The sequence below is a fragment of the Chelonoidis abingdonii genome, chromosome 2 (assembly GCF_003597395.2).
Source record: "Chelonoidis abingdonii isolate Lonesome George chromosome 2, CheloAbing_2.0, whole genome shotgun sequence".
Taxonomy (NCBI): Eukaryota; Metazoa; Chordata; order Testudines; family Testudinidae; genus Chelonoidis; species Chelonoidis abingdonii.
In genome coordinates, this window is record NC_133770.1 from 58,804,041 (window position 1) to 58,817,762 (window position 13,722).

Consider the following 13,722-nt stretch of genomic DNA (forward strand, 5'->3'; position numbering starts at 1 on the left):
TAAAACAGCCACATGGAGTAATCAATCCTCCCTAGGGAGTGAAGTTTTTCTAGACAAAATAAAATCCAGGAGATGTATCTCAGAAAAAAGGGGGGAATGGATAAGTGCATAGATGAGAGACTTTTGGTGGCAAGACAGAAAGGCTCCCTAAGCATAGATTCCAAAGTCAAAAGGGACCATTGTGATCATCTAGTTTAACATCCTGAATAACACCATAGAACTTCCCTGAAATAATTTCTAGAGTATATCTGTGATGTAAGAATCTCTTAATGCTAACTGGCAGGGTGTGTGCAAAGGAGTTACTCCTGAGTTTGATACGCACATTCTAATTCATCAAAGAGTGTCACGTGAGATCTCATATGAAAGCCAGTGTCACACTTGTCATAAAAATTTGTGAAATGCATGTATGCATGTTGTATAAGGAATTATGCATATATTCTGAAAATATGTTCTTAAAGTCTCTGTCAAGGTACTAGTCACCAGGAAAGGTGAAAAACAGGTTTTCTATCAGAAAAGAGAAGTTTAGCCATTTAACTGCTTACATGTTAATTGAGTATGGTCTCATTCACAGTGGGTCTCCTATAACTAGTCTGAAATTAATGCAAATAAAGGGTTTGAAGACTTCAGAAAGAAACTAACAGAAAGAGAAAAGTAGAGGGAGGGAGTGGTGGAGAACCCTATGGTGTACATCACAGGCTTGTCTGAGTATATTTTGGGGGACAGAGGAGTCAACCTAGCACCTTCCACTGAGGAAGTAAAAGGACAGTGAATTTGCTTCATGAAAAAGGGTCTCAACCAGGCTTGGTTGAAAATGCTAGAGAACTCTCTTTCATTGATTTCTCTGAACTGTTTACTTTATGCACTTTTAAGAACCCATTTCCTTAAGAATAAATAAAAGGGGGCTAGAGGTGGCATTTTTACAGAGGAGTTGGATTCTTTGGGACATGGTTCTGTAATATTTCACACTCCATGCAAGACGTTACACATGGTATAATTCAGTACATAATTATGGCCTTTTATATATGCAACTTCTCGAAAGACATCTTATGCAAACGTCACAAGAGGAGCAGCATGCAGGCAAGGTTTAGGTGAGCCCAGTGCCATAACACTAGTGCAATCAACGGTATCATTCTAATGACGTTTAATTATCTCCTTTCACCTGAAGGTAGCCTGGGTAATTTAGTGTATTTATAGATGATATAGAGAGGAATTAAGGATCATCTTCATATTTATGAGTCTACTCTGAACTTCCTCTATGATGAGTATATGGATTTGTGTTGCAAGTAGTGAGCTAGGGAAAAATCTTTATATAAATCTATGGGTATATTTAAAATTGACAAGACAGCACGTTTCTTATGCTTCTTTGACATTTCAGCTGTATCCAGTAAAAAATGTTTTTGTAAGGGTCACCTGCAGAAACGTCTGATGTGGGAACGGGTGAAAACTTCTCCCATACAGAAGAAACAGAGGATTTTGCTCCTAAAATCTGTCCTTCTCCCAGAGGCCCTGGACCATTTTTCCATTTCTTCTTCTCAGGGCAAGCCTCAAGACCATCCTCTCAGCCTAAGAAGAGACCTGCTTCTTTACTTTGAACCCACTGGATTAGCATAAATGTTTTCTACAGATATTACTAAGTTATAGGCATTTGATTCAAAGTTCAAGAATATGCTTCACACCACTGCTTGCACTTAAAGTATGTCTTTCTCCTCTCTTTCCCTTCGTATCTTTTCAATCAGCCTGCACACAACCCACACAACAATCTCAACCCAGATTAATTTACAGAATTATCTTGCAATGTTTAACTCAAAACACACACAGAGCTGGCGGCAGAACAGTCCCACAATCCCACATTAACGACCACAACATTCTCACACGCCTCTTCATATGCTTCAACAAAATGAGATGACAAACTGCCTTCAACTGCATATGCTCAAAGACATCAGATATCACTCAGAGATTGACAATAACTCTTCACTAGATTATGTTAAAAAGCAAATGCACATACACACACACACGATTCTTTGTCATGCAGGTAGTTCAGAAAATGGTAGTTCTTTAAGAATTAGCATGGGGTTCCTGGAGCATGGATATTTACAAAATTTGTGCTCAAGTGCTGGCTACACTTCAGAAAGAGATAATTTTCACCTTTGCTTTTACACAATCTAGACAATTTCACCTACAAGACAAACATTAAATTTCTATTTGCCTTTCTCAGATGGGAAAGAGCAATGCACACCATGATTTTAACTAGTTCTATTCTAGTCTTTATAGCTTTTTGTATCACGTGTATCACCATTGTATCTGACTGCCTGCCAGTAGTGCATTAAGCAACTTGACAATGCATTTGTCACTCATTATTTCTTCCCTCATTCTCTCCCCAGAGGGTGAAGCCTGCACAATAGCAGAGTGTCTTGTTTTTGAAGGCATAGGGGTTTTATGTTTTGTTTTTTAATATAAATATACCTGTTGCTATGTGTTTATGTAAAAGAAGGCAAGCTAGTATCATTATTTCTTAGCTTGGTTTCCCATGGCTCCAGGCTAATATACTTCGTAATTTGGTTTGAAAGCTGGTACTAGCATCAACCCTGGGACTGTCTACAGCAGCAGTGGGCAACCTGCAGCCCATGGGCAAGCTGCTGGCGGGTTGCCAGACCGTTTGTTTACAGGCCTGTGCAGCTTCCCACAGCTCCCATTGGCCAGGAACGGTGAACCGTAGCGACTGAGAGCTGCAGACGGCCGTGCAAATGTAAACAAACGATCTGGTGGCCCGGCAGTGGCTTGCCCTGATGTGCCACAGGTTGCCGGCCACTAGTCTACAGAGTGCTTGCCAGCATTACTGTCCTCTTACAAACCCCCTAGCCTCCCTGAGTTATCATCATTATGGCTTTCCACAGTAACTGTTTGGATATAACATGCTTATGCAGCCAGAACAAAGTGTTCACACCTGTCCTTTTCTTGTCTCCCCTATCCAGGTGTTCTTTTTAGAAAACAGCATACCCACGGGTGAACAAGCATATAGAAACTTAAATCTTTAACATGGCAGTATTTGCATGGAAGAGGGACTCTTCACAAAAAAAAGTCACCTGTACCAATGTCCCTCTAAATCTTGTGCCCCCTTACAAGGCTGTGAGGGGTACTTTATGAATCAACACCATGACAATTAAAGAACGAGAATGGGTACCTATAATAAACAAAACTATGAAGTGGTGCCAATACAAGAGTGTCCAGAAGACCTGATCAAGTTGTGGAAATGCATTCCATTGATTTATTTGAATTTAATATGTTTGGAAGATTTATTATGAACAAAAGGCCAGATTTGGTCTCAATTATATCAGTGTAAATCCAGACTAACTTCATTGAAGTTAGTGGCCAGAAATACTTAACTCACAGGTGTCACGGACTCACAGATCGTGCCCACACTTGGCCCTGTGCGGTCCGTGGGGGATGCCCCTTTCATTGAGACAGCCCTTCTCGGGGGTCCACTCTCTCTCGGGGTCAGGCCCCTCCACCTCCTGGAGCCGGACCTCTCTGAGCCTTAGCACGTCTGTCTCTGCCGTGGGCCCCCTCTGGGAGTCCACGCACTCTGGACCCCCTGGGCCTCTTCACCCCCAAAGGGGCTGATGCAACCCTGTTCTCTAGACCAGAGTGACTCTCAGCCAGCATAAAACAGGAGGGTTTATTGAGAGTTGAACACAGCACAGGAAACTCTCAGGGCCTCAGGCCTGGCCTCTCACAATAACAGCACATCCCAGTCTCCCTGCATCCAGGTGGGCTCTGCCTGCTTCCCCTCGCCAGCCCGAGCCCCCCTGCTTCCCAGCTGGGTCTCTGATATCCCCGGCCTCAAGCCCCGCCTCAGTCCATTGTCTTCTCTCCAGGTAAACAGGGTCGTAAACAGGAAGGCCTGAGTCCCCTCTCCTCGCAGCTCTCCTCTGGCTGGAACCGGCTGGTCAGGTCACCGGGGTCCTCTCTCTGCAGCCCATTGTCCTCCCACTGGCCAGAACCGGTTGTGTCTCCTGGGCTGGGGTCCCGAGTCCCTCTCCGGTCCTCTGTAACAACAAACTCCCTCTCCTCTCCCCTCGTTAAACCAGTAACACCCAGGTACATTGAATCCCACCCCCTGTGCATGCAAACCCTGGAAAAGACAGAAAACCCCAAGAAAACCCCCACTTCGTCACAACAGGTCAGTTGCTGACTCAACAAAGAGTTATAGATTTGTTCTACATCTAACTGTAGTAGAATATTTTACATTGCTTTTCCTCTGTATATTATGGGAATCTGTATTTATGTCTATGAATGTATTCAGTATACTTGACATTTTTGTTTGTTTTAATACTCTGTGTGTGTGTATACATGTTTTGCCAACCTGTGAAATCTGGTTCACAATGCAGTGGTTTTCTTTATGTGTATATAAAAATGGTGCAATACAATACAATTTTTCCAAATTTCCACTCTATAAAAATTTAGACTTTTCACTCCAGTTCAGAAGGAAAAGAAATTTCAAAATGTCAGAATTTCCTAGACAGAATTTCCACTTTCTGATTGACTCTAGAAATAAAAAACCTTCACAGATATATAGATATAGTATCTAAATGTCATGTGATTTTTCCTTAAAAAACATGTAGTTTAAGAAACAAACTTTTCAATTTCTGAAGACACTGAGTACATTATTTTTTTTAAATAATTATAAAAATTAAACATTTAAATAAGCAATTTCTAATGGCTTTCTTATCTTTTATGTTTAAAATTTATAACTTTTAGAAAAACTGATGATGTATTTCAAATAAAAAATATTGGGTAATGGAGGATAACTGTGAGAGGCAATAATTACTTTGGGCCAAGCTCTGGGACACAACAAAATATATTAAAATTGTGACTTGTAGAAATAAGAGTCATACAAAAAGTGGAAACTAGGTCCAATTACAAAGGATGAATATAAAAAACACACAAGAATGTAGGAACAAAATTATAAAGAACAAGGCACAAAGTGAGATTAAACTAGCTAGGGATATAAAGGGTAACAAAAAAGCATTTTACAAATAAACAAGAAGCAGGAGGAAGACCATGGACTGGGTAGGTCCATTACTCGATGAGGATGAAAAGACTATAACAGAAAAATGCAGCAATAGCCAAAGTGTTAAATGCCTTTTTTGCTTCAGTTTTCACCAGAAAAAGTTAGCAGTAATTGGATGACTAACAAAGTGAACATCACTGTAAATGGTAGATCCTAGAATACTTAAGCAGCTGGCTGAAGAGATCTCTGAGCCATTAGCAATTATCTTTGACAACCTGTGGAGGATGGAAAAAATACCAGAGGACTAGAAAAAGTGCAAACATAGTACCTCTCTATAAAAAGGGGAATAAGGACAACCCAGGGAATTACAGACCAGTCAGCTTAACGTCAGTACCCATAAAGAAAATGGAGCAAATAATCAATTTGTAAGCACCTAGCTGATAATAAGATTGTAAGTAACAGGCAACATGGATTTGTTAAGAACAAACTAACCAACCTAATATCCTTCTTGATATGATAACAAGGCTTGTGGACAGATAGAAAGTAATAGATATGATATATCTTGACTTTAGTAAGGCTTTTGATTCAGTCTCACATGACCTTCTCATAAACAGCCAGGGAAATATAACCTAGAGGAATCTACTGTAAGGTGGTTGGAAAACCATATCCAGAGAGTAGTCATCAATAGTTCACAGTGGAATTGTAAGGAAATGTGGTGTCCTTCTGGGATCTATTCTGGATTCAGTTCTATTCAATATCTTTATAAATGATTTATATAACGGCATAAAGATTTCACTTATAAAGCTGGGAGGGCAAGCACTGTGGAGGACAGGATTAGAATTCAAAATGATCTGGACAAACTAGAGAAAAAGTCTGAAATATATAGGATGAAATTCAATAAGGACAAATGCAAAGTGCTACATTTAGGAAGCAATAATCATTTGCACAAATACAGAATGGGAAATGACTGCCTAAGAAGCAGTACTACAGAAAAGCATCTGGGGTTATAGTGGATCACAAACTAAATATGATCAAAAATGTAACATTGTTGCAAAAAAAGCAATCATTGTCTGGGACATATTAGCAGGGGTATTGTAAGCAAGACATGAGAAGTAATTCTTCCACTCTACTCAGCACAGATAAGACCTCAACTGGAGTAGTATGTCCAGTTCTGGGTACCACACTTCAGGAAAGATATGGACGAATTGGAGAAAGTTCAAAGGAGAGCAACAAAAAAGATTAAAGGTCTAGAACACATGACTTACAAGGAAAGACTGAAGAAAAAAGGGTTTGTTTAGTCTGGAGAGGAGAAGACTGCGGGGGGGACATGATAATGGTCTTCATGTACATAAATGGTTGTTACAAAATGGAGGGTGATAAAATTACTGATCCTTAACCACTGAGGACAGGGCAAGAAGTAATGGGCTTAAATTGCAGCCAGGAAGATTTAGGTTAGACATTAGGAAAAACTTCCTAACTGTAAGGGTAGTTAAACACTGGAACAAATTACCTAGGGAGGTAATTGCCTCACTGCAGGGGACTGGACCAGTTGACCTATCAAGGTCCCTCCAAGTCCTACATTTCTTTGATTCTATGAAATGCATTCACAAAATCCATAGGTGAGCCCTCTTAGCAATTGACATTTGACAGGCACAGTGATCACTCTTCAAAAATTGCAATTTCCTTTAACCACTTTACGGAGTACTGCAGACACTAAGGTAACGCTTACCAACAGCATTTGGGTAAGAGTAGCCACAGGAGAGAAACAAATACACACATGGGCATCCCATTCAGTACTTTCACAGGTACTTCTCCTACTGGTTCCAGTTAAGAACATAAGAACATAACAACAGCCATACTGGGTCAGATCAAAGGTCCATCTAGCCCAGTATCATGTCTTCCGACAGTGGCCAATGTCAGGTGCCCCAGAGGGAACAAACAGAACAGGCAATCATCAAGGGATCACAGGTTGACTGTGTGTTGTGTGAAGAAATACTTCCTTTTGTTTGTTTTAAACCTGCTGCCTATTAATTTCATTTGGTGACTCCTAGTTCTTATGTTATGAGAAGCTGTAAATAACACTTCCTTATTTACTCTCTCCACACCTGTCATGATTTTATAGACCTCTATCATATCCCACCTTAGTTGTCCCTTTTCCAAATTAAAAAGTCCAAGTTTTATTAATCTCTCCTGGTACGGCAGCTGTTCCAATGCTACAGTGTTGGGCTGCTTTGGTGTTTTCCTCACCACAGCAACGTTAAATTTAATATTATAGTCACTATTACCAAGCGGTCCAGTTATATTCACCTCTTGGACATGATCCTGTGCTCCACTTAGAACTAAATCAAGAATTACCTCTCCTCTTGTGGGTTACAGGACTTGCTGCTCCAAGAAGCAGTTATTGAAGGTGTCAAGAAACATTGTATCGACATCGCATCCTGAGGTGATATGTACCCAGTTAATATGCGGATAGTTGAAATCTCCCATTATTATTAAGTTTTTATTTTAATGGCCTCTCTAATCTCCCTGAGCATTTCACAGTCACTATCACCATCCTGGTCAGGTGGTCGGTAATATAGCCCTATTGCTATATTCTTCTTATTCGAGCACGGAATTACTATCCATAGCGATTCTATGGTACAGTTTTGTTCATTTAAGATTTTTACTTCATTTGATTCTATGCTTTCTTTCACATATAGTGCCACTCTCCACCAGCACGACCTGTTCTGTCCTTCCATTATATTTTGTACCCTAGTATTATTGTGTACCATTGATTATCCTCATCCCACCAAGTTTCTGTGATGCCTATTATATCAATATCCTCATATGAGGCACTCTAGTTCACCCATCTTATTATTTAGACTTCTAGCATTGCTACATAAGCACTTTAAAAATGTGTCACTTTTTAGTGGTCTCCCATTACATGATGTAATTGAATGAGACTTTTTTTCATTTGACTGTTTCTCATCAGATCCTACCTGTATTTTATCTCCATACTCTCCTCCTTACTAGGAGATAGAGAATCTCCATTAGTAGATCCCCCCCTAAGGGATGTCTCTGTCCGAACCACGTGCTTCTCTGTACCTGTCGGCTTTCCCCATGCCTTCATTTACCTCAGCATAGATCCAGAGTAACTCCATGATCTGTTACTCTGTGTCTATGCTGGCATTACGAAGAATATGTTGCATTATGTTTATAAAGTTATGATTGTGTGAAAGCCTGGGACTATAATTGGCCTTCTCAAAGTTGACTTTATTTCTCCCTTTCACACATTCCAATGAGAGTGTAAGCGTACCTATTTTCGATTCTCAGGATGCCTCAAATTACCTTTCTGCACTGTGATTTTCTGTGTCTTAACATTTTCTTGACTTACATTTTGTTTTCCTTCAGACAAAATTAAATAGCTGTCATTTTATATAGCAGTGATTTTTAATAAAGTTAAATTATATTATTGCATTTTGCATAACTTACCCAAGAAGTGTATCTCTGCAGTACAGATTGTCTCAGTGCTGTGGATAAGTTATAAGCTTCAGAACTATGATGTACTTGGTGTGCTGCCCACAATATATCAATCTCTGCAAAAGACATAATTTCTAATGAGGTATGAAAGAAAGAAAGAAAAAAGCCGCATTTGTCTCCCACGACTTTTTTTTTTAACCTAAAAGCAAATGATTCCAAAATTTACACTTTGCTATTTTATCATAATATGGCAGGTAATAAAAACTAACCTTCAGATCTGAATTTAGAGATGATGAAGAGAATGGCATAGGTTAAACATTTGTAAGTGGATACAAGTGGGTGTAATTTACTTGCTGAGGAAGAGAAGAATGGGATTACAAAAGAAAGTAGGCGGCTTTAAGAAAATGTGAGATGGAGGGTCAGAGGAAGGCAGCTTTGGTTAAATTATATTTTCATCAGGCATTTTGTCATTGACTTCAAGGGGATCAGAATTTGGTGTGGATTCAAGTACCATACTTCAGGTTTCCTTCAGACTTGGATACTGAAAATGTTTTAGTGCTTGATGAGTAAAGAAAAAATTTAAATAGTAACTTTCTGGGACACTTCAGTCTTCAAGTTCACCTGGAAACTCACACCACAAGGACATGACTATTGTCTGCCTATTAACAAGAAATAGAAAAACAAAGCATTCAGGTATTACTGTCTTGGAACTTTGGATTCAGTCAAAATATAGTGACTGAGGCATTGTTTTATCGGTGAGGTTTGGGTAAGGCTGGTGTAGGTCACACGCCCCAAAGGCATGACACTTTTGATTTGCTGCATGTTTCAGAGAAACACTAACTGTTTACCAAGGCATGTTTTTCTTTAAGTACCACTCTGGGTGGCCTTGTTACTATGAAACTTTGAAAATCTAAAGATGTTTGGACAGTCTTAAGTGGGAGGTTATCAAGCAGAAAGGAAAGCCAAAATCTTTCATGGCCATCAGATGTATTGCAAGAGGCTGTGAGGAAGGTCTTAATTACACTATAATGAGAAGGTGGGTGGTTAATGTAGCCCATAAGGTCCCTTTTCAGCTTGCAACTAAATTAAAGGTCACATATGTTTAAAGGGATGAAATTTACATAAAGTCTCAGCTGACACAGAATTTGAAAACTGATTGGCTGACAGCCAGTTAAACCCTCCCCACTAATGGCAATGCTACACCGGAACAATTAGGATACTGCCTTTGGCAGATATTCGGATCCCATCCACAAGAGTGATCTTACAAATGTGTATTCAAATGCCTTGAAATTATCTAGTGCCAAAAGTATGTCAAATGGTACAGGACTGATGATTAACACATAGTTGTAAAGTAAACGGATGCCAAATCAAACACCTTAATGAATCTCAAGGTGTCTTCATCATTTCAAGGGACCAGAGGAATAACAGAGTGCCTGTATGCTAGAAATTAGAATTTCTGTACCTAATGAACTGTAACAAGTTAGTAATTTATAAGGCAACTTCATCATTTCTGACTGTCCTCTAAGCCTTTGAAAATCCTTATGATAGCTGTCTTGAATCTATAATTTAAACTACCTATCACAAAAAATATTTAACACTCAATCTGAGAAACCTTTATTCCTTAAATGTCTCTTCGCCTGAAGTAACAAGTGTGCACTCTATCCAACATTTGTCATCTGGTGGGGCAGGGGGGGACATCTTAATGCATGCTGCCTTAATGAGCTTACTAGGAGATGAATTATTCTGGTGAGCTTCAATACTGTGTAATAATTTGTATCTGAAATGCTTTCCAAGACGTCGACAGAAGCTAAATGAGTGAACAAAGAATCTAAAAAGGTGGAGGTTAAAAACCTGTTGTCTTAGTTGTTTTAAAAGCATTTACTTCCTATCACAAACTGTGTGTAACACAAGCCTTCACTCAATGAAGTACAGCTGTACAAACAAGGTACAGTAACTGGATCTTCCTTATGTCCCTCAGTCATTTTTCAGCATTGTGAAAAGTTCAAGGAAGAGAATCTGTGATGATTTTTACAGTCTACATTCATTCTGGTTAAGGTCAAATGGTTTTCAAAACTAATTCATAAAATGACATTTTATTAACAGAGTTTAAAATTAAAAAATCTTCTTAATCTAATGAGCAAGCTAACTGCATGTTAAAAATCTTCTCAAATGTGAGAAGCGATTTGGAAGATCAGTAAGTTGAAAATATAGTAGAGTAGTATTAGAAAAAAACAAACAATACTGCCATGAGTAATTCAGTCTAAGAATATTTTCTGATCCTTATGTTGTACTCCATTAAAGCTTTAATCCTACTCTCACTGAAGTTAATGGGAAAACTCACCTGGAATTCACTGGGCGCAAGAGCTACCATGATTAGATGTCCTGACAATATCGGGATCACCCCAATATTAGGGGCTTTGTCTTATGTACGCAAGTATCCCCACCCATCTTACCCCTGAAAAAAACAGGTCCTTATTTTTAACACTTACTATCTAGTCACCATATCAAAGGGCAGAGTCAGTAATTTGAAATTAATTTTATCCTGTTTTAGCTGAATAAACTGACCACCATTAATATTCATGCTATTTTTTAATCTGAAGCAGTTTAACATTACTGTCGTCATGTGTACTGCAACAGATCTGGATTTATAAAATCATCCAAAAGATCAAACTTGGAATTATCAGCATATTAACAGTATTTTTTCTTAGGTTTCAAACGTCACCTTTAACAGCATTTATTAGCTTTTATCTACATAAGAGTCAAAATCTGTCATTTATACTTTCGCAAAAATATTAGAGTGAAATTGGAGGAGATGTGATTTCATGGAAATTATTAGTTCTGTCATATTTTTGCAACATTTATTATGGTTTTGCAATCTGTTTTCATTTTGGGAAACAGTTGCCAAACAACTTATATTGCTTGTGTATAGGCCTGATAAAAGGGAGTTTTGCCTAAGGACTTCAGGATTTGGCCTCAAATTTGAAGAAAAAAAAAGGAACAAAATTATCAATATTTTCTGTCTCGTCTGAACTGATAAATGGTAGCCCAGGCCGTGAAACTCCCCTTGAATTCAACTGAAGTTTTTATCCTGCTCTGGACTGTAGAATTGCATCGTCTGTAATACAGCAGGAAAGACCAGTAAGAAAAGAATAAATAGCAGCACTTGCACTAACAATAGTTTATAACTGTGACTAAGAAGCCTGAATCTAGGCATCTATCTTTTGTTATCATTATACAAGATCCAGTTACAAATAAAATACAAAATATGTCTCAAAGGTAAAAAGCAGACTGAACAAGGAAAATAACATATTGTTCACTAATCAGCAGCATCAGGAACAGAAACTGAAGTGTCTCGAGAAAGCTTAGGTGGCAATATTTTTAAATTTCCATGAATCAAAGAAAAGACAAATTACTGATGAAAATATAATTGTAAAACATTGTCTTTCCCCTTTCCTTAGGGTAGAAAGTAGAAGTGCACTCAGTGCCTATTTTTAAAAAAACAGATAATAAAATAAAAAAGATGGCCAAAATCTGTACCCTTTTCCTCTCCATCCTCATTCCCCAAAAGAACCAAGGTAAGTAGGCACTTATGGAATTTGAAGTGCTAGCTATATAAAGCTTCAAAAAAAAAAAAACAACACAGTGTCATTTTTTCTTAGTCATGCATGATTAAAAAGTGAACTGAACAATTTAATTGAGCAGTACACAACAAAACTAGGAATAGGTATCAGAACAACTGTTATGATTTGAATGATTATATGCAACAGATGATGGATAATGTCTCAAAAAAAGCCTAATTTTTCTCCTAAAATCTACTTATGAAAGGTCAAATCCAGAGGTCTGCTCAGGAAAACTCCCATGTAACTTCGTGGTGGCTGAATTCAATGGCTCTAACTTCCATGTAACTTCATGATGAATTATTGTGGGAACTAAATGAAAACTAAATAAAAATTGAGGGTCGGATCACAACATTCCTCTCCCTCCCCAATCCACAGAAGGCTTCTTCACAGTACAGATTTCACCTCTCTTCCTTGGGGATGGGAGGTGGTCAACCATCTACATGACACGATAACCCCTTCTTGGGACCCTATGGAGGGCTGTCTCTGGGGTCAGGATCTACATGGGGCTGATAGTATAGAAGATGCACACACTGTCTCCCCATTGGCCCTACTGAAATTACTTCAGTAAGGTAATACCCTGGAGCTGTCCTACTCTTCAAGATCAGGAAACAACTCCACAAAGTCCCACCCTATTAAATGACCCTAGAGTAAACCAAACCCACAGAAGGCCCCGGTAGTTGGCAGGAATTAATTTATGGATTTCTCCCCAGGGCCACGTGGATATTAGGTTTGCAGCTACAACCTGTTCTCTGCAGATAAATGACACTCCTTCAAGACTATAATCCAAAGGAACACTAAATCGATCTCTCAGAACTTCCCTCCATCTTTATCCTCTTCCGTGGGTTTTACTATGGGAGGGGGAAGATCTTGCCCCAAATAAGGGTATGCACCTCAAATAAACCACTGTCATTAATACTGATGTATAAACATACACTTTCTACAGTCTTGGCATTATAGCTGATTCTTCTCCACTTTGTACTTTTTGGCATTAATCAGCAAGTAGGCTGTTTTAGAGGTGGTAGTTGATGCTGGAACTCCATTGTAATAGTCCAAAATTAGGTTCAACACCTTTTGCTACCTGTTTCAAATTCAAATCAATTTCCCATGTGATGGTAGAAACTGCTCATCTCAGGCATAAGATTTCTCTTCAAAATACAAAACACAGTAAGTTCAAATTACCCTTTGTTCTTAATTTCCTTCTCCTTTCACCATGATACATAACTCACCATATTTTGTTTAAAAACGGGAGAAAATCCATTTGCCAATAAAAACTGTTCAAGAAGCTATGTCAGTGAAAACAGAAATTTTCACAACACCCCAAGAACAGCAGCAAGGTAAAAATGTGTCGGTTCTGTTCAACAGACGAACAATTTCTTTTTAAGTTTTTTCACTCAGAGGGCTCAACCATAGACTTTAGAATTAAAAAAAAAAAAAAAAAGTGTGCAGACAATGTGGAACATATCTGTATTACCACATAATGAAATACACTCCAAAGCACAGCTTTTGATTCTCTTTTCAGAAGTCATGGCTGTGGGCAAGTGAATGGGGGGAAGTTTTTTATTTGAATTCAAAACCTAATTTTAATCTATTTTTGTTATGTTTTGTGGGGAAAGGTGCATACGTTATTCAGTC

At 38.6% G+C, this 13,722-nt stretch overlaps 1 protein-coding gene across 1 annotated transcript in view; it reads right to left on the reverse strand.

Annotated features, from left to right (window-relative positions):
* AGMO (alkylglycerol monooxygenase) overlaps window positions 1–13,722 on the reverse strand; it is a 302,821-nt gene that overhangs the window by 174,819 nt on the left and 114,280 nt on the right. Inside the window, exon 4 of the mRNA XM_032784099.2 lies at window positions 8,483–8,586. Within this exon, the coding sequence (XP_032639990.1) occupies window positions 8,483–8,586 (104 nt within the window). The remainder of the gene's footprint in view (window positions 1–8,482; window positions 8,587–13,722) is intronic.